The 24,036-nt window shown below is 51.4% G+C and overlaps 1 protein-coding gene across 3 annotated transcripts in view; it reads right to left on the bottom strand.

Annotated features, from left to right (window-relative positions):
- MDGA1 (MAM domain containing glycosylphosphatidylinositol anchor 1) overlaps positions 1-24,036 on the bottom strand; it is a 57,675-nt gene that overhangs the window by 15,771 nt on the left and 17,868 nt on the right. Inside the window, exons 1-8 of one of the 3 annotated variants that reach the window (XM_027603968.2) lie at positions 17,207-17,260; positions 14,643-14,720; positions 13,441-13,580; positions 7,094-7,290; positions 6,149-6,281; positions 5,627-5,896; positions 3,072-3,401; positions 252-548 (exon numbers count right to left, since the gene is read on the bottom strand). In XM_027603968.2, the coding sequence (XP_027459769.1) occupies positions 252-548; positions 3,072-3,401; positions 5,627-5,896; positions 6,149-6,281; positions 7,094-7,290; positions 13,441-13,543 (1,330 nt within the window). In that variant the 5' untranslated portion in view covers positions 13,544-13,580; positions 14,643-14,720; positions 17,207-17,260. Of the gene's footprint in view, positions 1-251; positions 549-3,071; positions 3,402-5,626; positions 5,897-6,148; positions 6,282-7,093; positions 7,291-8,957; positions 9,133-13,440; positions 13,581-14,642; positions 14,763-17,206; positions 17,261-24,036 lie in introns of those variants that run through there. The other 2 variants (XM_027603966.2, XM_027603967.2) reach the window with 2 other exon arrangements.

The following is a 24,036-nucleotide window of genomic DNA, read 5'->3' as shown; positions in this document are numbered from 1 at the left end:
TATTTCTTTGCTCACTGGGTCCCTGGGAATGAAGATGGGGGCGAGGGGGGCGGCACTCGATAATGGCAATGTGGCAAGGGTCACAGACCTCCCGCCTTAGAACACGGGGTTGGTAAGGTTTGGGGGATATGGGCAGTACGTGGAGGGGGTTGGTTGGCCTGGAGTGTATGAGGGGTGGAGAAGGGGCAGGTCAGGCTGAGAACCGGGAGGGACAGCCCAGAAGGGAGTCCAGGTGGGGCGATGAGACTCACACTGCACATTCAGCTGCACCTGGGCCTCGCGGGGGCGCACGTTGAAGCCATTGTACCGAGCCGTCTGGCAGCGGTAGGTCCCACTCATGTCGCGGCTCACGTGCTCCAGTCGCAGCTTCCCGTCCGGGGTCTCCTCCAGGGGCAGCCCCGAGGGCAGCAGCGCAGCCTCCTTGTCCACGCGGGACCAGAGCACCGGCGGCCGCGGCTTGCCTCGAACCTCACACTGCAGCTCCGCGGGCGAGCCCTCCCGCACTGTGACCACGGCCCTGCCCTTGGGCACGCTGATGGTGGGAGGCACTGCGGTGGGGAGGCGGGCAGGAGCAGGGTTAGAGCTCCCGCTGGCCCCTGCTTTCGGGCTTCGGCTTCCCTCTCCCTAGGTTTGAGCCTCCCTTCCCCATCCCAGATGTCCCAAAGACCCCTCAGTATCTCCAAAACACAGCTCACCTCCCCCAGTTCTCTCTACCTCCTGGGGTCTCTACCTCAGGGTCTCCCAACACAGAAAGAGACCTGAAGTCCTCCTGGCCTATTCCTTCTTTTCGTTTAGCCCAAGGAAAGGGGGTTCCACCTTGTAAACAGTTCTACTCAATGACTTCCTCCCTCAACCCCCTCTCTCCTGCCCACTGACCCCGATCTAGTTAAAGCTTCCATCTTGCCTTCTGGAGTGTTATCACAACATCCTGCCTTCTGGAGTGTTAGCACAACATCCTGCCTTCTGGAGTGTTAGCACAACATCTTGCCTTCTGGAGTGTTATCCCAGATCCCTAGGCTGTCCCTCAACATGCTTACCCTTTCTTCCAAAGTAATAGGATATCTGGAGTTTAGCAGGGCACACAGCCAGAATAACCATTATGTCTCCCAGCCTGTCTTAGTGCTAGCTAGCTGTGACCATGTGACTAAATTCTGGCCAGTGGGATGTGACAGGAAATAAGGGTCTGTAAAAGGCGAGGCTGTGCCCCTCTTCTCCTCCTTCCTGCGGGCTGGAATGCAGACTGATGGCTGCAGCTGGAACTGCCATTGTGGACAAGGTGGCCCACACTAGTGATAACAGAATAGCAAGACAAGATGGAGCCTGGGGCCCTGAGGACTAGGTGGAGCTGAGCCATTATTCCAGCCTGGACTGCTCACTTTTATGAGAAAAAAAAATACACATCTAGCTCATTTAAGCCACTAGCAGTATTCGGGATTTTCTGTTACACACAGCCAAACCTAATCCAACCCAACACATCGCCCAACTGGAGGGTCTTTTAAAGACTTCCATGGGTCCCATCCCACATCCCATCAAACAAATTAAAATGTCCTACATTAAATATAAATTGTAAATAACTCCACAAGGCAAGCTGAGGTCCAGTTATCTAGTTAGGATCATTCATACTCTTGTAAACATTTATACAAATGCATCGGCTTTAATTTTACAGTTTTCTCTTTGTATTTTGCAGCCAATTAATTTGCTTTTCCAGGTCTAAATTATTTCCACAGGCCCTTAAAAAGCTTCCATGCCCTAGGCATCAGGCTAATGAGCCAAATGGAGGAAATGGCCCAGTGCCCTATTGATTTCCCTGTTTCCAAAACGTCCCAGCTCCCAACCTTGCTCTGCCCCCACAGGTTAAAGGGCTGTCTCCTTCCTTTGAGGCTGCACTGCCCTCAGGTTAAAGCTCCAGTTCCTTGGCCCTACAAACAAGACCCTCGTGCTCCAGCCTCTCCCCAGGCTCATCTTCCCTCTCCCATCCTGTGTCCCGGCTATGGGATCCACTTATAAGGCTTGTAAGGGACACACTCCCTGGCTACGAAGTCTTTTCTCTGTGCAGAAGTCAGGATGGAAGGGGCCTCTGAGGCCATCTGGTTCAATATCTCACAGAGGAGAAACTGAGGCCCAGAGAGTCAAAGAGGCTTAGCCAAAGTCAGCCAGCTCCTCCGTGCAAGGGGCTAAGGACTGGAGATGAGATTCTAGAGACTCTCTCCAAAATCATCCCCTTTAAAGTCCTATCATTCTTAAAATGTAAACCCTTCAGGGGTGGCTCTACAGTCAGACTGCCTGGGTTCAAATCCCAGCTACCCCACTTACTGTTTGTTAACTTAGGTGAGTTTCTTAAACTCTCTGAGCCTGTTTCTTCATCTCTAAACACTGATGATAAACTACCACATAAGGTAAACCATGAAGGTGAATGAGCTAAATATGAAATCATCAGAACACAGAGTAAACACTCAATAAATGTTAGTCATTATCTTATTGTTGTTATTTATTATTATTGGAATAAAGACCCAAATCCCTGCATAATCCGGCCCCCGCTGACCCCCTGCTCTCTCCCATCTCACGCCATTCTCTCAGCTCCACTTTCCTCCCTTCAAAAGTGCTCCAAATGGCCCATGCACTTACCTGCCATAGGGCCTTTGCACATGCTGCTTCTTTGGCCTCCCTTTTCTTCTACCCTCCCTTGCTCTCTTTTGCCTAGCAAAATCCTGCCCCTCCCTCAGATCTCAGATCAAACATTCTATCTTAGGAAACTCTTTCCCGACTCTCATGTATCAGAGTTTGCAGTGATATATTTATTTGTGAGACTATCTGAAAAACGTTTGCCTTCCTGCTTCGTTCAATGCCAGCAGAACTCATTTTGCCCACCACTCTACCCCAGAGCCTAGCACAAATGCCTGGCATACAACAGATGCTTAATAAATGGGTATGGACACAGAGGAAACACAAATCATGTTCCCCTCACTCTGGTCTCCTTTCCCCCAAGCTACTGTGCCCACCTCCCCTCTGTGGGCCTCTCCAGTTTCCTCACACACACACACACAAACACCCATGCCGCTTCAGCTGCCCACCTGTCTCAGAGGAGATGTTGACCTCGACGCTGAGGTCAGGCACAGGTGCTCCTGGGAAGGAAGCCACACACAAGTAGGTGCCATAGTCGCTGAAGTGCAGGTCAATGAGCTCTAGGCTGCTCGTGACGGCAGGCAACTCGGGGTCATTTCGGGTCACCAGCAGCCTCTTGGACATGCGTGCCGGCTTGCCATTCTTGAACCACTGGTAGGTCACCTTCTCCTGGGGTACTGCATCCACATGGCACGACAGCTTCAGGTCCTGGCCCAGCTGTATGTTCTCACTCTCTTTGATCACATCTGGGGTGATCTGGAACGTAGCATTCTTCATGGCTATGGGTGGATGGGGAGGGAGAGGTGGCTGGGGCTGGCCCAAAGCCAAGGGTCTATGTCCCTCCCACCCCTATCCAGACCCAGTTTCTCTCCTTGAACTGGCCTTCCCACACCACCACCACCCCCAAGAGAAACCATCACTTTGCTTGGAAATCATTCTGCTTGCTCAGATGCATTTTTAAAAATCCAAAAAAGCTGGCTGTAGAAAAGTGGGTTTAGGAATTGTTATAGCCACTGTTGACTGAACGTCCGTTATGTGAGAGGCACCGTTCCAAGCGCTTGACACGGTTTTACTCATCTCACCCATCCCACAATCTTGGAGTGAGGCACTTTGCTGTCCCCATTTTACAAAGGAGAGAACTGAGGCTCAGACAGCTTAAGTAACTTGCCCAAAGAAATAGCCAACCTTGAATTCAGACTGAGCCTGCACTCTTAAAGGCTGCACTGCTTTATTTTTATTCTTGTTTTAAACCTTGAATATGCAAAGTACAATTTTTGGAAAGAGGCACCAGAATGTATTAGTGCTTCTGTCTAGAGAGTGGGGCTGAGGGGAAATTTTATCCTTTTGTACTGTTTGCTTCTTTGCAACAAGTTTGTGCAATTTTTATAATAAAAGCCAAATACAATTATTTTATGTGAAATTACATAAAACACAGAGTTTAGGAAAAAGGTCTAGCCTCTTTGAAAAATCTGAATATTGTCTGACGTAGCCAAGAGTTAGACAGAATTTTTCTTCTTCTTTTTTTAAGTAGGCTCCACATCTACCATGGAGCCCAAAGCAGGGCTTGAACTCATGACCCTGAGATCAAGACCTGAGCTGAAATCAAGAGTTGGACACTTAACTGACTGAGCCACCCAGGTGCCCCAAGATGGCATTCTCAATAGTGGGTGCTAATTCGACAGGTCCCTGGTACAACGGCCATGAACTAGGACTGGGCTGGGCAGAGCAGGCTGGACGTCACCCTAAGAGGCGACCGTAAGTATTTGATGTAAACTGAAATCTCAGGAACCTAGGTTTTAAAGGCCAAATGGAATTAGGTGGAAAAGAGTAATCTGACAAGAAAAGTACCATCAAAGGAAAAAGTAGTCATCAGCAACAATCTTGCTACTGTCTTTCTTGCTCTGATTAAGTAAAAAGTCACCAAGAGCTAGCTTCTTTTTGGGATAAGAGTCAGAGAGAGACTGGTTGGTGAGGGAAGAACAAAAAGGAGGGACCATTTCATCAGAAGACTCTCCACTGGATTTGACAGAAGCTGTACTTTATTTTCAAGGGCTAAAGAGCTGCAAACAAGCCTGGATCTTTAAAATTTTCAAGTAAATAAACAACAACCAAACAACAACCTAAAGTTACTTCTAAGTCAGAAGAATTTAAAGTTTTCTCTTTAGGGGCGCCCAGCTGGCTCAGTCAGTAGACCATGTGACTCTTGATCTCAGGGTCGTGAGTTCGAGCCCCATGTTGGGTATAGAGATTACTTAAATAAATAAAACTTAAAAAAAAAAAAGCTTTCTCCTGCAAGCACAGTAGCAAAATCAAGACCATACTGAGAAGCTAATGAGGCTGAGGTTTAGTAAGTAGGGTGTTTATACTTCTTTAATTGTGCCCCAAGTTTTGTATCATTTTTACATTTAGTAATTACCTTCAGACTCACCGACACGCTTTGCTAATAAAGATTTGCATATGAGGTATGTACAAATCCATGTTATTTTCATTTTAATTCTGTGAAAAATGTAGAAACCATTGTATGGGAAGAGTCAGGAAATTTCTCTTAAAGAGTGGAATGTCCACATTTAGCTTTTGGCAGCCTCAGTTTCCCAATCTAAGAAAGATGTCGGTAATTGGGGTGCCTGAGTGGCTCAGTCGGTTGGGCGTCTGCCTTTGGCTCAGGTCATGATCCCAGGGTCTTGGGATCGAGTCCCGCATTGGGCTCCCTGCTCAGCGAGGAGTCTGCTTCTCCTTCTCCCTCTGCCTCTCTCTCTCATGAATAAATAAAATCTTAAAAAAATATATTGGGAAATCAATGCCAGCCCTTCCCACTTCTTCCATTGTCAAGATGACATTTGGAAATGTAGATTATAAATAAAACTTTATACAAATTGTAGTCCAGCCGCCGGCAGACAGACAAAAGGAAGCGGACAGGCTCCTTTCCCAGTTCCCCGGCGGTTCCTGGAGGGCAGGGCCCCCGCCCGCCTCCCGAGTCCCCTCCCGCCCCTCCGGACCCACGTACATCGCACCAGCAGGTTGACCGTCTTCTTGGCAGGGTTGCCCACATTGTTGGTGGCCGTGCAGTTGTAGTAGCCAGAGTCCCGGGCCTGCACTGAGGGGATGCTGAGGGTGCCACTCTGGGCCACAGCACCCAGGGGCAGCGGGCCCTGCCCGTGGGACCACTGCAGCTGGGGTAAGGGATCGCCGCCTGCCAGCAGACACTGTACTGTCACATTCTCCCCCGGGTTGACCACCAGAGTTTCATTCACAGACAGCTTCAGGGCTGGTGGTGCTATAAGGACAAGGTGGTGGGGTCTTAGGGGACCGTGAGGCAGCGCTGGGGGAGCTGAGCGGGGAGGAGAAGCCATGGGCTTGGGGAAGGCCTGGAGGGAGAGGGCAGGGAGCAGGCGGAGGGGCGGGGTGGGGACATGCTCACGGTGAGGGGCCTAGAGTCCTGTGTGGGGCGGGGCGCCATCTCCTAGCTGGGGAGTCAGCCCCAGGCGGGCGGTGGAGGGGGGTGGGGACGGGCAGGGAAGGCCTGTACCCGTGGTGTTGGTGAGCCGGAAGGTGATGGCCTTGTCCGGGATGCCGCACACGTTGCGTACGGACACCTGGCAGGTGTAGCTGGCATAGTCCTGGGGCCGCAGGTTCTTCAGCTTCAGGACCTTGGTCTCCCCCTAGGCAGCAGCAGAGCACTGGGGTGAGGGGCCTGCTTGGGTCTCTAGGGATCCCACACACATTCACCCAGCACCCGAGGCGGAAGCAAATTCCTACTTTAATTCCTATCTTTTCAACCTCCACACCGTTTAGGCTCAGGGAGCCGGAAACTGGGGTGGATACTGCAGTCTCCAAACCTTGGGCTTCTCTGCATCTGGTGCTGTTCTGGGACACACCGGCCGGGACCAGGCCTCAGTTTTCCCACTCTGGGAAATGGAGGGTAAGGAAGGACTCCTGCTCTGTCTTACAACCCATACAAACATGGGGCTGGCCCGCAGGCCATGGCCTCATGTGGAGCTTTGCCACCTAGGATAGCCAACCTCTGGAAGACGCTCCTGGTAGGACAGCTGCATCACCACCTCCCGGGACTGTAGGGGTCCCATGGGAAGTGCAGTCATCTCTCTGCCCCCAACTGCTACTGCGCCTGCCCAAGAGTTCCCAATACTCTGCCAGTCAGCCGCACGCAGGGATCACATGCCTGCCCCTGGAGGGTGCCTTTCCTAACTAGCAATGTCCCCGGAGGACTGGTGCCTGGGGGACTCTCCCGTCCTCCCTGACCTTTCTGTCCTGATTTCATTTGGCAAGGGCTGTCTGAAGCCCAATCAGAATGCATGCTTCTGACGTCAGGACAGAATTACAGGAGTCAGGGCATAGTCCCCGGAACACAGGATCACAGGGCCTAGGTCTCTGCGTCCCCCTCCCTTGCTGGGTGCAGAAGGAAGAGTGTGGGGCGAGCCATGAGGAGACCAGGCTGACTGCTGTCCATCCTGACCTGGGTGTAGAGGGGCTCATAGATGTCGACCCCATTGTCCTGGCTGTGAGACAGGGTGTCGGAGCCCCGCTTCCAGATGAAGCGGGCAGGCGGGTTGGAGTTGACAGTACAGCGCAGGAACACCGTCTTCTCCTGGTAGAAATTGCCTCGAACATCGCTCACCGTCTGGTGCACCGTCAGCACGGGCTCGTCCAGGTCTGCAAGGACACAGCCCCAGTGGAGTCAGGGCCGGCTCACCCCAAGGTGGGGGGCTGGGTTTTCTGGCAGCCACCAGGGAAAGCTAAGCCACCCTCAAGGGATGCTTCCAGAGAGCCAGATGCTCTCCCAGCCCACAAGCTTGACCACCCATTAGAGGCAGGGGAATGGACTTAACGGCTTCCCAGCTGTCCCTCCCCCCGGCCCTGCATGCGGGTGTCTATCTTCACCCTCCCGTCATGGGATGGAGGAAGCAGCTGCAGACTGGAAATCAGGACACGGGTTCAAATCCCAGGTTAGCTGTTAATTTGCAGTGTGACCTGCCTAAGTCTCTTCTCTCTCTGGGCTTGTTTCCTTGCTGGTAAATTGGACTAGATTGGTGGTTCTCACCTCTGTTTGCACGACAGAATCACATGGAGACTTTCTAATACCACTGCCTGGCAGAGCTCATTGATGGTGTCAGAAGTCAGAAGAATGATTGCCTCTAAGGAGATTATTGACTGGGAGGGAGCAGGAGGGAATTTTCTGGTCCTGGAAATGCTCTTGAACTGGATGGTGTTTACACATGCATAGACATAAGAATTCACTGAACTGTACATTTAAGATTAGTGTACTCTATCGGATGTAGCTTAATCCTCAATTAAAAAAAAAGAGTTTAAGAAAAATCCTGATGCCAGGGCCCCATGCCCAATTATCAGAATCGCTGGAAGTGGAACCCAGGCATCGGTAGTTTCTTCTAAAGACCCCCCTAGACATTCTAATGGGCAGCCAGCGTTGTGAACCAAAGGCACCCACATTCCACAGCCTAACATCCTTCGACAGGTGTCTCATCATTCTGTCCTTGTACAGCCCACTTGGACAGAACTCATAACAAAGACCAGAGGTGGAGGTAGGGCATTGGTGACACCCAGGCCCCTTCCAGCACCAATAAATCAAGAAATGACCCCCAGTCCCAGGATTTGGCAGGTCTGTCGTTGCCTGAAAGGGGACAGAAGGGTCTGAGGTTCCATTGCTCACCACTTGGGGGTCTCACTTGCCGGGGGGCATGGGCATATTTAATGGGTAGGTTCACTGTAGACATTAAGATGGTGTCAGACAGGCCCCTTGGCTTGGCCCTGTGGCTTCTGGGTAACTAGGATCAGCCTGCGCAAGCAGTGAAATAGACTCTTGGGACTAAGGGGGGTATCTCTATGGCAGGCAGGTAGGGGGACTAGGGGCTTCCCATTCAACCAGCAGCCAGGATTGAGGGGTGCTTGGTCCTGTAAGTGGTGGGAGTAGGGAAGTTTCAGAACAGCCCCTGGGGCAAAAGCAGAGACATGAGGTACTATGGGAAGGGCACCACAGCAGAGTCCAGAGAACCTTTGCGAGTGAACAAGTCACAAACCCCCGGTACCACAATTTCATCTGTGAAAAAAAGTACAATTCAACCTGTCCCACCCTCCCTGATCACTTGAGAGGGCTGTTGCCAGATACGTATGGATCGTGGAGGGAAACGTGTGAAGGGTAGAGGGTAGACACACTGGAGGAACAGCAGGAAAACCCCTTTAGTCCGGGAAAGATGAAGTCTCTACTGTGCTCTTCCACGGAGGTGTCGCTTCTCCAGCCTCCTTTCCACCCCCTCCTCCCGCCCAGCCTGAGTGCCCCGGGGGCACCCCTGGCTGAGACTCACACTGCACGTCCACGCGGATAGACTTGATGGCGGGCACGCCCACGCCGTTCTCCGCCTTGCAGTAGTAGCGGCCGCCCTGCGTGCGCGCGATGCGCTCGATGCGCAGCGTCTCGTTGAACACCGATGTCTCCTGGAACTTGTCCGAGGCGCTGCCCGCAGTCTTGGTCCAGCGCACCTGGGCCCGCGGGGTGGGCCGAGTGAGCCGCGGCCGTGGGGGGTGGGGGGAGGGTTCCGGGCTGAAGGCCAGGCGACCGTGCCTTCCCTCCCCCCGGCCCCCACTGCTTTTCCGGAGTGCCCGTGGGGACCACCCCGGCCTGGGAAACTAATTCCCCCAGGGGAATACACAGATGGGGTAGGGTGCCTCGGGAAAGAATCTGGGGAATCTGGGGTCAGAGGGAGGAGGCTTTAAAGAAGGCAGTACAGTGCAGTGGTTAAGAGGCAAGTCGGACTGGGGCAAGTTATCCCACCTTTCCTGCCTTCCTTTTCTCATTGGGAAAATGGAGAATATCCCGCCTAGGCCTCCTGGGAGGACTAAATGTGCCTTAGTGCCTGTAAGACTAAGAATTTGATAAAGTTTTTAGTGGCCTTGGGTAGGTTACTCCTCTCTCAGCTTCAGATTTTTCATCTGCAGAAGAGGTCTATGGGGTAGCCAGCCTCCAAGATGGTCCCCAGCGATCCCGACCTCTAGTCCTTTTCCTGGGGTGTCCTCCCACTTTGTACCGGGGATGGGCTGTGTGACCAATATAACACAGTGGGCATGATGGTATGTCACTTCCAAGATCAGGTTATGAAGGACTGTGATTTCCATCTTGGGGAAAGCCATCTGGCTTGTCATGAGCAGCCCTCCGGAGGGAGGGATCCACAGGGGAAGAAGGGAAACCTCGGGTCAACACCCACAGGAGGTAGCCTGCAAGCGGGTCCTCCCACCCCAGTCAGTTCTCAAATGGCTGCAGCCTCCTGAGAGACCATGGGCCAGAACCAGCCAGCTAAGCTGCTCCTGGATTCTGGTCCCACAGGAATGGTGAGGCAATACGTGTTTGTTGTTTTGAGCTGCTGAGTTTTAGAGCATTTGTTACGCAGCAGTAGATAACTATAACTATGACATAGCGTAATTTCCGCTTTGCAGAGGTTTAGAAACAAAGTGTATAAAGCACCTAAATGTAGCCCCTGGTTTATATTAGTCACTCAACAAATTTCCATTGTTATCAACATTGCCCTAGATTGTGGGGAGCTAGCAAGGATCACACAAGACACTGGAGCTACTGCTCAGAGTAGCAGAGGCTTAAGAAAAATAGGTCAGTTCCAGGTGATTAAGTCTTAAGGATTGGAGGATGGGGTAGGGAAGCTTCCCACTTAAAGTTGGGGAGGATTGCTTATTACTGAGACAGGGCAAGGCCCCTGATCCCGGTGAAGAGGTCAGGCTGTAGGCCATGAAAACAACAAGGCTGGGGAGAAGTGGGTGAAAGGCAACTTTCTCATGCAGAGAGCAGCCACTCCAGGGTTTGTACTTTCCTTCAATTCTACAAAATTCTCAGCCTTTATCTCTTTAGATGTTGTCTTCTCTCAGTTTTCTCTAGTCTGCCCTAAGTTTATGTTGTAGCTTGTCATTCTATCCTCCATGTCTCCCCACTTCCTTTTCACATTTCCCATCTCTTTCTCTTCTCCGGACTGTTTTGTAGTTGATTTCCTCGGATCTATCATCCAATTAGCTAATTTTCTCTTTAGCTATCTCTATGGTATTGAGGCCAAATTTTTCAAAAGACAGTATTATTTTTATTTCTAGGATTTCTATTTGGTTTCTTCCCCCCATATCTAACTGATCGGGTTGTATAATCTTTTGTTATCTCTGTAAACACTTTAAACATATTTATTCTTGAGATCCTTTCAGATGGCTCTGTTTTCTCTGTTTCCTCAGATGTGACTTGTTCAATTCTTTGAGTCTCTGGACTGGCCCTGCTGGCACTGTATTTTTAAATGTGTTTTAAAATTTTACTCCACAGGCTTGTAGTCCGTGGGAGTTTTCTTCCACAGAAGTTCCACGTGGGCCCTCACATGCCTGTCTGTGGTGTAGCTCTATGGTTGCCTATGCCCAAGACCCATGGGTTCACAGGTTCCAACTAGTTTTTATATTAGTTTCTCAGCTTTGGGTGTCCTCACCACTTGGACGGTGTAAGAAATAGACAGCCCAAGGAGTGTGCTCCTTTAGAGGCAACCGTTTGTACACATGCCCTGAAGCAGAGTCTGCTCCCTGCTGTGACTCTGGGCTGTGGGACAGAGAGCTTCTGGTCCCCATTCACAGGGGGGGCCCTTGTCAAGCTTCCTGCTTTAGGTAGAGAGTCTAAGTCTAGCCTCCAACCACAGATGGACCTGTGGCCTCAGCTCATACCCCACGTGCGTGTATTCATACTATTATCCCTGAGGTGAGTATGTAGTTCAAGCCCCTCCAAGGACTATGTTCTTCACCTCTGCTCACTGCCATTGCTCCAGATTCTTTCTTCATTTTGGCCCTTGAGATTCCCACTCTCTTGCTATTTGTTTGGAGTGGGGAATTACATGCCCGTTCCATCCCCCATCCTGACCTCAAAGTGGGCCCTGAGATGCTCCTTCCCTGTTCTCCTGCTAGATTGGATGCTCCATGACAACGGGAACTGTAACTATATCTTCAGGGCCCATCACAGTGCTGGGCACATAGCAGGTGCTCAATAAATACATGTTTAGTGAAATAAGCAAACGAGGTAGATGGCAGGAGAGGTGAGCAGCAGTGGCTAACATAGGAATGAACAGGGTATACGTGGGCAAGTGTGAATGGAGCACAATATGGGTATAAGGAGGATGGCAGTGGAGGTCAGACAGGAAAGGCAGGTGGGGCCAGACTGTGGGGGGAGGGTGGGTCTTCCCTTCCACCCCTAGCAGCCTGAACAGGGTGTGGAAGTTAATAGGTAAACCATTGGAGGTTTCTGAGCAGGGGAGTGCTATGATAGAGCAGGTTTGAAGATTACAATTCTGGGAGCAGGGTACAGAAGCGAATTGGAGGGGGGAACGTGGAGGGGGGCCAGTTAGCCTACTGCAGTGGTCCAAGGGCTAGGATTGCAGGTCTGACCTCCAGAGGTAATAGGAATAGAAACAGAAGACCCATGCAAGAGACATAAAAACAGAAGCCTCAGAGGCTGGCTAGATGTGGGGAATGAGATGGTACAGAGCCATACTGTAGCCCAAGGGTTTGAGCCTAGGTAGCAGGAAGAACAATGACACTGTGGATGGAAGTAGAAGAGAGTGTGTGCGCACACACACTGAGCCCCTGCCATAAACCACTCATGAGTGTAATGTACAAGGGGACACACACAGGTGGCCAGTGCAGCCTGAGCGAGAGATGGCCCAGCGGCCTCCCTGGCCAGGGAGGACCATCCTGACATCATGCCCGATGCAAACAGCAACCTGAAGCCTGGCAGCATCACTATCATTTTGAAACAAAACTTTGAGAAGAAGCAAGCAGTGATGATGGTTTCAGATTGAGTCCTCAGGGGTTTCCTTGTCCCTTTGCTTATCTCCAGGCTAAACCTACCAAAGCCATCTCTGTGCCCAAAATTATCCCCAAAATGCTTCTGCATTTCATTGTCCTCCCTAGGAGCCAATGAAAAATTTTCTGCTGCTCTTAAATGCCACAGCAGCTCACCAGCAATTTCCAGCCACCCCTCCAGCCCGCCTCCTGCCTCTTCCCATCAGCTTCAGTGATAACTGGACAACCCTTCTGACTAAACCACATACTTGGTCCGTGACAAAAACGTACCTGGCATTTCCAGGTACTCCTCTTCTGTTGCTTTCTAACTGCTTTCAGTCTTTAAACCTCAAGGGTGTGGGGCTTACCTACCTGAAGCCTTCTGAAGAGGCTTCCGGAACCCCCCAACCCAAAGATGGACACACTGGGGGGAAGTGTGCTAAGCTACAGAGAACACCGGTTCTGGATTCAAATTCGGCTTCCACCCTCCCAGGAGCTGTGTGATCTTGGGAGTTCACTCAACCTCCCCAAGCTTTGATTTGCTCAGCTGTGTAACAGAAGCCCTCATGTCTCCCCCACAGCCCGGTTGTGAGGCTCCAAAGAGAAGAAGCTGGAGGAAGCACCAACACAGTGTTGGCATGTGAGGTCTGCCCTCAGACAGAGGTGGAAGGTGCATCCGAGGAAGCGTCTGCCCAGCAGATACAACAGGAAGGAAGTGGAATTGAACAACTGCCATTTAATTTGTCCCCTCAGTCATCCATGTTTTCAGGAGAATAAGCTCACGGCCTCCAGCCCTTCCCCACAGAGTTCATTTTCTAGCTCTCTCCCGGCCCCAGTCTTCTGTCTTGTGTTGGCTTGCCAACTTCGTGTGCCTCTTGTTCCCAGCTCCCACTGCCTCTTCTGCAGCTCTGATCCCAGGGCAGGGTGGGGAGTGAGGAGGCGAGGCCGTCGGGCGGGGGGGGGGGGGGGGGGGGGGGGGGGACTTACCTGGGGCCGAGGGTGCCCCGTGACGAGGCACTGCAGCACGAGGGTGTCCCCCTCCCGGATGGTGTAGACACGCTCGCTGATGTTGTCCTCCTTCACCACACATGCCTGGCCAGCGTGGACAATCTGAGCCTGGGCGGGAGCTGGGCGGGGGGGAGGAGGGGGGAGACACAGGTTTAGGCAAGAGGCACCAAGGCCAGAGGGGGTCTAAGGCTCCCTCCTCTGAGTACGTTAGTGGGAGGAGGAAGCCCAGACCTCCCCAGGCCATTCCTCAGAGGCCTGACCTGCTGAGCTCTGGAAAGGACACTCCCAGGGCCCCAGGCCAGAACCAGAAAGGTCAAGGACTCCGGATCAGTTCCTCCTCATCCCACTCTCCTTGCAGGAGATCTGTGTTCTCAGTGAGCTGATGAGCATGAGGGGCTCAGTATCTATTCGGACTGGTTATCACTCAGTGAGTACCACCGTCTTAGCAGGCCCTGTAGTGGAAGCTGCCGGTGTCCCCCCAGCTCCCTATACCTGGCGGGGGCGTCCACCCCACAGCTGCTGAGTGTTAGAGACTAGGGGCACAGAGCTCCCCTTCCCCTGGGAATTGCCCTTTGCCAGTGGGAGCTGCCTGGGCCAGAAATGCCCACAAGATCACCCTTTTTCCCAATACGCACACATGGAGCCCAGTGACTGCTAGCTAGCCCGCCCGCCCACGCCACTGGTGGGATGACTATGGTGCCATTTACTCTCCAGAGTCCCCCCTGGGAACAGGTTGAGCCTAAAGCAACTGAACCACAGTTTTGCCTGGCTGCTTCCCCTTCCAGTGTCTCCTGAGAGCACTTTCTCACAAATCCCGTGCCTGACCTGCACCCTCTAAACCATCCCAGGCTTTACTTTTAGAGAGCTTGACTAAGATATCTCCCAGTCCCACAGACTGCTCATTCCCCTCACCCAAAGGCCTGTTACTCTTCCCTCATTGCTCCCTGAGCCTGGGCCAACCTCTTTAAGGGATGGAAGCTCTCTCCAGGGGCTTGGAAGCTCTCAAAAGACTGGCTCCTCCCTGGCCTTTCTCACAGTGACCTGGGCCAGGGGACCACAGCTGCAACACCCAAAGGGAAGATGACTGACTGGGAGAAGTACACAGCCCCTCCCTAAGTGTCCAGCCCCAGCTCAGCAATGTTTGGGCTCTGAAAAGGAGGGTAAGGCCCCTGAGTTCATACCTGTCTGCTCACAGCTGAGGATGGAGAAAGTGGAGGTGGGCACCAGGGGCACAAGGGGCTGAAAACAGAGTCCTTGCCCTAAAGAGGTGCACAAAGATGAGGTAAAACCTGTACATAAAATGTGTAACTTCCTCCAGGAAGCATCCCCTGACTGACCGGCACCCTCCCTCCTTCTGTACCCATCACTCCCCCGGTGCAACAGCAGAGCATCATTCTGCCTATCTGCCAGATCCAGGGCTCTTCTCCTTCTGTCTACCAAACCATGAGTTCCGTCTTGTTATCCCCAGCACAAGGCCTTGAGTACAGTGGGCACTCAGTGAACGTTGAATGGATGAATTTACAAAACTATCCCATGGTGATGTTGCTAAGCATCATAAAAGAGGTACAGAAGGCCCTAGGAGGTCAGAGGAGAGAGAGAGAGAGTCTGCTAGAGGAAGGATCACAGAAGGTTCTACAAAAGGCAGCTTTCTCACCAGGCCTCAGAGAATAGGGGAGCTTTGTGCTGGGTGAAGGAGAAAGTCCTATATAATATATATTACCTGGAGTAAACCATGAGTGATCTTTGGACCTTTATTTTCTCATCTCTAAAACAGAGAGAATGCTGCCAGCCCTGAGAACTCACAAGGGTGGGTGTGACAGTAACACAGGCTAGATGAGACGTGCTGAGGTAAACCCTGATGTGTCCTGCAGTTACTACAAGTAGCACCTTACCGGAGCCTCTCCAACCAACATGGATGGGACGGTCATGAACTAATTACAGAGGTGAGTCCCCAGAGGCAGCCGAGCTGTAGGTCAAAAAGTGTGGGGCCGCGACTGGGGGCAACACATGTTGAACCATGAGAGTCTCTGCAAACAGTAACAGCTACCAGCAGCCTAGAGTCTGAGTGTCCAGACAACCATCCTGCCTGGCTGGCTGCCATAGAGGAATGAACTGAGGCTAGTTGTCAGAGACAAGCTATGCAACCTTGGGCAAGTCTGACCTCATGGGCCTCAGTTTCCCCTCCTATAGCAGGGGAGGAGGTTAGAAGACCCTCTGAGATCCTTCTCAACTCACACTTTCTATACATTCGGTAATCAGCGTGTAGTCCATATATAAGAGGCACCCTGGAATCCGGGGAATGGGTCTGAGACTCACACTCTGCGATGAAAATGTATGAGCATCACCATACCATGGCAGAGAGTCATCTGTGGCCAAGGACCCCAGGAAATCTCATCAGGAAACAACCCCCACCATGCATGATGTGCATGCCAGTTGCTGATAAGACTAGAAGGTCCCATGGATGTCTACAAGAGGCCTGGGGTGCCTCTCCACAAGGAAGACATTGATATAACAGACTTCAGCGGAAGATAAGCTGTAATCTTGGACACTGTGGCTTGCCCGTAGCCAAATAGTGTTGTAACAACAGAAGGTTCGGTGACTGATAAGGAATACTGAAAAGGAGCTGGAGAGCCTGACATTCTCAGGGTCTGGCCAGCACAGGCCAGAAAACACAGGACCTGGCCAGCAGACACAAGGCCTCTGGCCACCAGCCATGTTTCCTCACTGGAAACCAGGCATCATGAATGATGACATCATTAAGATGATCTAACTCCCTTTGACGACATTAACTCTTAAGAGTATCAAACTCTAAAATGATAGAACCACTGTGGAAGAGATTTTGGCAGTACCTACTTGAGCTAGACGAGGGTATAGCTCATGACACAGCAATTCCACTCCTGGGTAGTACCCAGTGGAAATGAGTGCTTATGACAACAAAACAATAAGTCCAAGAATATTCACAGCAGCTTTACTCATTTTGGCTAAAAACAAGAAACCACCCATATGTCCATCAAGACTAGCGTGGGTAAATAAATTCTGGTATATTCATATAATGGAATATTACACAAAAATAAAAAATAAAATAAAATAAAATAAAATAAAAAGAACGCCTAACAGATACAATGGCACTGTTGAATCTCACATGGACAATCTGGGTGGAAGAACTCAGACACAAAAGAGTAAATAGTATGTGATTTCATGTGTCTGAAATTCAAAACTGGAAAAACCGATTTTAAAGTAACAGTGGTTGCCCTTGGGTGGGGATAGGGATTATTTACTGGGAAGGGCACACCAGAAGTTTCTGGGGAGAAGGTGGGATCCCATCTGGTGCGGTGGAAATGTCTACATCTTAATCTGAGTGGTAGTTATATGAGTGGACATATATGCAAAAATGCATCGGGTTATTTGCTTAAGATTTGGCTATACCTAAGCTACACTTCAATTTTTAAAAATTGCCCATTGAGGTTATCAGGTTTCTTTGGTTGACACTAACCATTACAACTACCTACTCCCTTTACTCTGATTCCTATTTGATTTGCTGCTTCCCACGGCTGACTTCTTTGAGGTGTAGATTTTCCCTCTGGAACAAAGGGAAAATGCCCATGGCTTCCCACTGAGCTTTGCTAACGTGAATCAGCCTCCCCCACTCTGCTCACCCCTGGAATGGCTAGAACTGTGTTTTGGACCCTGAACCAACAGAGTCCCCACCAAGTCGCAGACCCCCAAAGGCTCTGCCTCACTTAACCTCAGCCTCCTGTTCCACACGCCCTGGGAAGGCAAGGCCAGCCGCAGCATCTTCTGTTCCAAAGGCAACCAGGCCAGGACCTGTGTCAAGAGGCACCATGACATCATAATCCCTTCATTCAGTCTGTCAAACAACAAATGCTTCGAGCCGGCCGCTGCTGCGTGGGTGCTGGAGAGACTATCAGGAAAAGCAAACAACAAAGGAGCACTGTTGGGGAGATGGATAGCAAACAAGGGAACAGAAATGAACAGGATGGCTTCAGAGTGCTCTAAGTGCTAAGACTACTCTAGGGCAGGGGATTCGTCAAGGAACAGCGAACAGAGGAGAGATATGCCTTAGAGAAATGGGAAAAGCAGACAATCTGGGACTAATGCCTGGCTCTGCTACCCACTAGCTGGGAGACATTAGGCAAGTTACTTAACTTCTCTGAGCCTCAGCCTCTTCCTTCGTAAAATGGGAACAATAATGCCTTCTCCCGGGGCTGGCATGAGGGTTTAAGACAACATCTATAAAACATCTGGCCAGGGGCACCTGGGTTGCTCAGTCGTTAAGCGTCTGCCTTCGGCTCAGGTCATGATCCCAGGGTCCTGGGATCGAGCCCTGCATCGGGCTCCCTGCTCCGCGGGAAACCTGCTTCTCCCTCTCCCACTCCCCCTGCTTGTGTTCCCTCTCTCGCTGTGTCTCTGTCAGATAAATAAATAAAATCTTAAAAAAACAAAACATCTGGCCAAACAATATGTGCTCTCTCAATAAGTAACAGTTCCTGAGATGATTAAATAGAAACAAGAGATGGGGGCAGGAGAGCGCCCCCTGGGGCCCCCTCAAAATCCCAGCGTCGGAGATGCTCAAAGCGGACATTAAGCCAGTAGGGACATGTTAAAATTCATGTTGAGGGCGGTGCAAGGCTTCAGAGGATCTGGGAACAGGGGGGAGGGATGGGGCCCCTTCTGAGCATCCCTCTCAACTTCCCAGCACACTCAGCTCTCAGCAAGTTACTTCGTGACTTTAGCAAGTTACTTAAGCCTTCATTTGCTCGCTTGTAAAATGGGCTTGTTGTGAGGAATACGTAAGTAAATGCACGTCAAGCGCTGAAAACAGTGCCTGGTACACAGTAAGCCATCTAAACATGGTAGCTAGCGTCATTATTCTATAAACGATCCCGCACTCCTCTCAAGAACCCACCTCCCTGGGCGGCTGCAAGTCCTTTGCATGAAAGGACCTGCAGGGCCTTATCTGCCACAGATGGTGATGAATGATACCTTCCTGGGGTCCACTGTATATATTTCCAAGCTCCTTGCCTTGTTCTGAGAGGTAAAAAGAGTAAGTCTGATTTAGCCTCTTTTGGCAAAGACAGAAGCCCAGAGAAGGTAATGCCCTGTCCGTGTCACTCACTGACACAGGACAGGAGCAGAGTGGGGGCTTGAACCCAGGCCTTTCACCTGCTAGCTTGGAACTCTGGTCGCTGTCCCAGTCCACCACGACTCCCCTACCCCCTCCTTGTGTCACCAGGGAGGCTGTTGCCATGCCAACCCCAAGGCTGTCAGAGTTTGTATTTGTAACAAGCTCCCTGGGAATTCTGGAGGCTGGATTTGATCATCTCTGCTTGACACCACATTGGTGGATAGAAGATACGACAGGAGTTTGGAACCGTGTATGTTTCCCTGCCTCTGGTCTATGAGACTTTTCCGATTTCACTCTCCTGAGATCTTTCAATGAAGCCCCGTGGAAAAGGAAAACGGTATCTCCCAACCCGTGGTGCCATAAAGTGTTCATTGATAGTCCTCTGCCAAGTCAGGATGCTGACGCTGTGTCTTCTCTCTCCTTCACAGAGTGTCTCGGCACCCAAAGGTAGATTATTAAAGGCTCTGAAAAGTCCTGCAGTAAACACACCTATGTAACTCAGTTTAAGCCAGTGCTTTCCAAATGTATTTGACCATAAAGCCCCTTCTTCACAGAGGAACTCTTAGCATCTTGCGAGAGAGAAGTGTTGTGGAAAACAAGTGGAGAAATGCTGATCCAAAGCTCATTATAAAACTAATGGCTGTCGAGTCAAGCATCACGGCCTTCCCCAGCCCTGTGGCTGAGCATAGCCAAACGGCATGAGAGATGTCACCCACAGGGCAGCATCATAAGGAGTACAGCTGAGGCAGAAATAGTGGGTCCCTGGTAGAATGCTTCTCGCCTACCGGCTCACTCCTTTTTCCTCCAGAAAGCACACACCCCAAATTATAGGTGGGGGTCGGGACAGCCAGCACCCAGCAGGCCCAGTAAGGAAGCCACAAACTCTCAAGGATTCATGTTAAAGCAAATTCAACTCGCCCACCAGGCTTCAGAAGAGAATTCTCACTGGAACCTGGGGGGGGGAAATTTCCTCAAAGACCCCCATCCCTCATAAGAGAATCTCCTCCCGGGCACTAGCCAAAGTGTAGGAGGTGCTGTTAAATGCACAAGGATGCGGCAGTAAGATGTAGAACCAAATAAGGCAGGCAGGCAGGCGGTGTAATGAATGGAAACCCTTAGTTCGAAGCTCCATCAGCTTTCCTTCAGGTTTCTTCCCCACGCTGCATTTAAAAAGGTTAATCATAAGGGCACATGGGTGGCTCGTTAAGGTGTCTGCTTTCGGCTCAGGTCATGATGCCAGGGTCCTGGGGGTCCTGGGATCGAGCCCCGCATCGGGCTCCCTGCTCCGCGGGAAGCCTGCGTCTCCCTCTCCCACTCCCCCTGCTTGGGTTCCCTCTCTCGCTGTGTCTCTCTCTGTCAAATAAATAAATAAAATCTTTGAGGAAAAAAAAAAGTTAATCACCGTCAACTGGGGGCTGTTGTCCTGCTTCCAACTCCTGATTCTTTCTGGGAAGGTGTGTGTGGCTAGGAAACTTCTGGGGAGGGGGAAGAGAAGGGGGCTGCAGACTTCTCCACCTGAAGTCAGTTCTAATCTGCCCCATTAGCAGACAGCAGGGCAAGTGCCACCATCCTCACAGCCTCCCACAAGTATCACTGAGTGTTCTGGGCCAGGCAATATGGAATCAGGATCTGTGTTCTAGTCCTGACTTCCATCAGTCAACACATCCTTATGAGCATGAGGTGCTGAGCTTGGTGCTGAGGGGTACTAGAGAAGTGTGCAGTCCGGAAGAGCTGGGATAACGACAATGTCTATAAAGGCCTGCTGAGCGGCAGGGAGAGACTGGCCATGAGCTGGAGTTAAGGCTCCCGTGTCCCCTGACCCACCCCCCTAACATAACAATAACACCACGATATATACATAACAATAACAATTTACTCTGTGCCAGCATTGTGTCAAGTGTTTTATGTCCATTATCTCATGTATTGCTCATAACAAGCCTATTACTCCCATTTGTCAGATCAGGAAGCTGAGGCTCAGCAAGGTTATTAAGTTGCCCAAGGATGCCCTGCTGATTTAGAGTCTGACTCTCTGACTTAGGCTAAGCCCTGTGCGTTTCCAGCTCCCGAGTGCCTGGCAACAGTGCTGAGGACTCAGGGCTCAGGATGCACGACATAGACTCCAAGTCACTAGTTAGGCCAGTCCCATGCAGCATCCTTAGAAACCATCTTCCCGTGGCCCTCCCAGCTCCTGGTACACACATGTTTATTGATCCTTTTATACATGTAATGCAAATGGACACTTAATAATTTAGCAGAGTTAACAGTGCTGAAATATTAACAGGCTTTTCTCTTTTAATTAGCTGCGGAGAGAATGGCGGCCAGGGTCTGGGAGGAGGTTCATGGGGCAGGCACCTGGCCAGCTCCACCTGGGCATCCTTCTGCCAGGAATGATGCTACACACCTCTCCAACAAACCATGGGCCATCAAACATAGACCTCTTGGGAAAATTCACCCTTCTATGCTGTCTACAGCAAGGCTTTGCCCTACCTCCCCCTTGGCCTTGGCTGGTTGCGGAGCTGGCTAACACCTATCCTCTGTTCACCACCCAGGATGGACCAGGGGACTTCTCCAAGTCTAGGGGAGTCTCCAATTCAATGCTAGGAAAACCAGCCTGAAACAGTCTCGCCCAGCCCACACCATCGCCTCTGATTTCACCTTAATGCTGGTCATCTTGAGGGGCGTCTGGCCTGGCTTAGCCAGTTCATCATTTGACTCTTGGTTTTGGCTTGGGTCATGATCTCAGGATTGCAGGATCAAGTCCTGCACCAGGCTCCGCACTTAGTGGGAAACCTGCTTGGGATTCTCTCTCTCCTTCTGCCCCTCCCCCTGCTCACACGTGCGCACGCTATCTCTCTCTCAAATAAATAAACAAATTAAAAAAAAAATGCCAGTCATCTTGAGGGGAAGCGCCATCACACTCTGCCCTGCACCCCTCTGGACATTCTCTTGGGTCATTAGACCTCAGTGCAAGCTGATTTCCTCTCCATCCTCCCTCTCGCTCCTGGGCTCCCAACCCTTCAGAGGACACACACAATTGCCTGTTTATTTGCCATTGATTCATCGATTCGTTCTAAGCTCCTATTGTGTGAACTGTCCTGCCCTCAGCACCGGGATGCAGAGCCATAAAGGCAGAGCCATCCTCAGTGAAGAACCTCTGTCCTCACTTGGCTGCAGATCCCACTAGAGTTTGCTCTCCACCCCAGGGTCCTTTTTTGGCTCATCACAACCTAACCTGTATTCAGCCATCTTCCTTTTGGGCCACAAGAATCTCTCCCCAACCTGAGCGCGTATGTCTCTGACCTCCAAGTACAAGGTGCTGTCACTGAATATGAGAGCAGCCACAGCAGAAGGGATGAGTGCTCAGCCTGCCACCTTATCACCACGACCGAGCATAAAATCTCTGCTTCCACGCTCGGAGGCAGGGCCTGCTACTGCCTGCAGAGCCTGCTCCTATCTGCAGGAGCGGATACTGTTTGCACTGCCGAGTACCGTGAGCAGAACCTGACACTTTGGGCAGACCCTGGCCCTCTTGACAAATTTCCTCTGCTGGAAGTGGTGGCCGGTCCAACTGTGCCCCAGTCCCAGGGAATGTCCAGCACCCTTGCACCCACATCCTGGCCTCATTGGAAGGCACACAGGGGGTTGAGAGTGCCAGGTGATACTCATGGACTGTGGATCAATGGAAGTCTAATGGGCACCCCACTAATGGAACTCCAGGATGTCGGGACAGGCCACCGGGAAAGCCCCCTATATGGGGACTCTGAGGTGCCCTGGGAGAAGCTGTAAGGGACTTTCTCCCTGGGTCGCAGAAGACCAAGATCAAAAGTCTCAACAGTGAGGGGACCTAGGGCAGCTCTAATAAATGCAGGCAGGACACTCAGGAAAGAAAGCAGAGAGTCACATGCCCTAAATCCGGCACCGCTTGGCCTGAGGCTGTACATGTAAGCCTGAGGAGCTGCCCAGATGTTGTGGGACAAGGGGCAGGAGGCAGGACTCTACCACTCATCTCCTTACTATTGGGCAAGTCCTTCAGCCTCCTGAAGCCTCAGTTGCCTCAATCTGCAAATGGAGAAAAGACATCTCAGACAGTAGGGGAAGTAACTTCTGGGTTGTGAGAATTAAATGAGATCACACGCATTGGGTACATAACACAAGGACTGGTATCAAAGTAGGTACTTAATAAATTCTAGACCCTTTTCCATTTGATAATATAGGCCGGGACCCTGTGGGAACCTGTTCAAAGGTCCTGCAAGGAGAAAATGTAACACTGGATGCGGAGGTCTATTTTGGGGGGAATGCCATGAGCCGTAATCTTGAGAGACCAGAACAGCAAGGTCGGCTAAAGGAGGTAATCGTGGGAAGGAAAGATCTCCCCAAGAGAACACACTGGATGATGGTGGAAGAAGAGGCTGCCACCCATCAGGGCAGAGAATGGCTTCTAGAACGTAGGACCTGAGCCTGCCTGGCCCAGGGATGTGAAGTCCATGGACATGGGGTCACTCATGTAGATTTTCCTGCTTGGATCCCATTTGCCTAGCCCTGCCAAGCTCTACCAGTCCTGGGGACCAGTCACTGCCATTCCCTTGGCCCTGCACCCTGGCAGCAGCCCAGACACTAGATATGACCAAGCCCCCACCCTACCCCCACATGCTAAAGTGTAACTATTGACCCAAACCCATGGGAGGTGCAGGTCTAGTGTAGACACAGCCTGGGCACGGGGTTCTTGTCCAGGAAGTTGCAGCAATTGCTCTGGTGGCCTGGGGCAAATCTTTTAACTCTCTAGCCCAGAGCCTCAGTCTCCTGACTATAAAATGGGCATACGTGCGCTCCCTATTGTGAATGTTAAACACAGTAAAAACCAAATCCACCAAGCACAGTGCACACTGCCTAGGTGATACTCAAGAAGTATGGTTCAAGGGGCGCCTGGGTGGCTCAGTCGTTAAGCGTCTGCCTTCGGCTCAGGTCATGATCCTGGGGTCCTGGGATCGAGCCCCGCATCGGGCTCCCTGCTCCACAGGAAGCCTGCTTCTCCCTCTCCCACTCCCCTTGCTTGTGTTCCCTCTCTCGCTGTGTCTCTCTCTTTCTGTCAAATAAATAAAATCTTAAAAAAAAAAAAAAAAGAAGAAGAAGTATGGTTCGAAGGGAGCAGAATAAAACCTGCTAGGTCTGGGCTCCCCACCCAGGACATAGAGCCTGGGCCAGTCCTAGGCCAGGAAATGGAAAGTGTCATGGCTTTGCTAAAGCAAAGAACCCCCAAAGCCCCACCTGACCCCCAAACCCAGTGGCTTCCTCCAAGCCCCACAGAGCTGAGGCCCAACCTGGGAGCATAGGGCACCGGCCGGGGCCTGGCACCAGCTGGCTGTGGGAGCAGAGGGGAGACAACAGGGCTAAGGGCACTGAATTGGGGCTGAACTGGGCATCTGGGGACC

Source organism: Zalophus californianus, chromosome 7 (assembly GCF_009762305.2).
Source record: "Zalophus californianus isolate mZalCal1 chromosome 7, mZalCal1.pri.v2, whole genome shotgun sequence".
Classification (NCBI taxonomy): domain Eukaryota; kingdom Metazoa; phylum Chordata; class Mammalia; order Carnivora; family Otariidae; genus Zalophus; species Zalophus californianus.
Note: the sequence above shows the minus strand (reverse complement) of the source record. Positions and strands in the feature narration are given on the sequence as shown.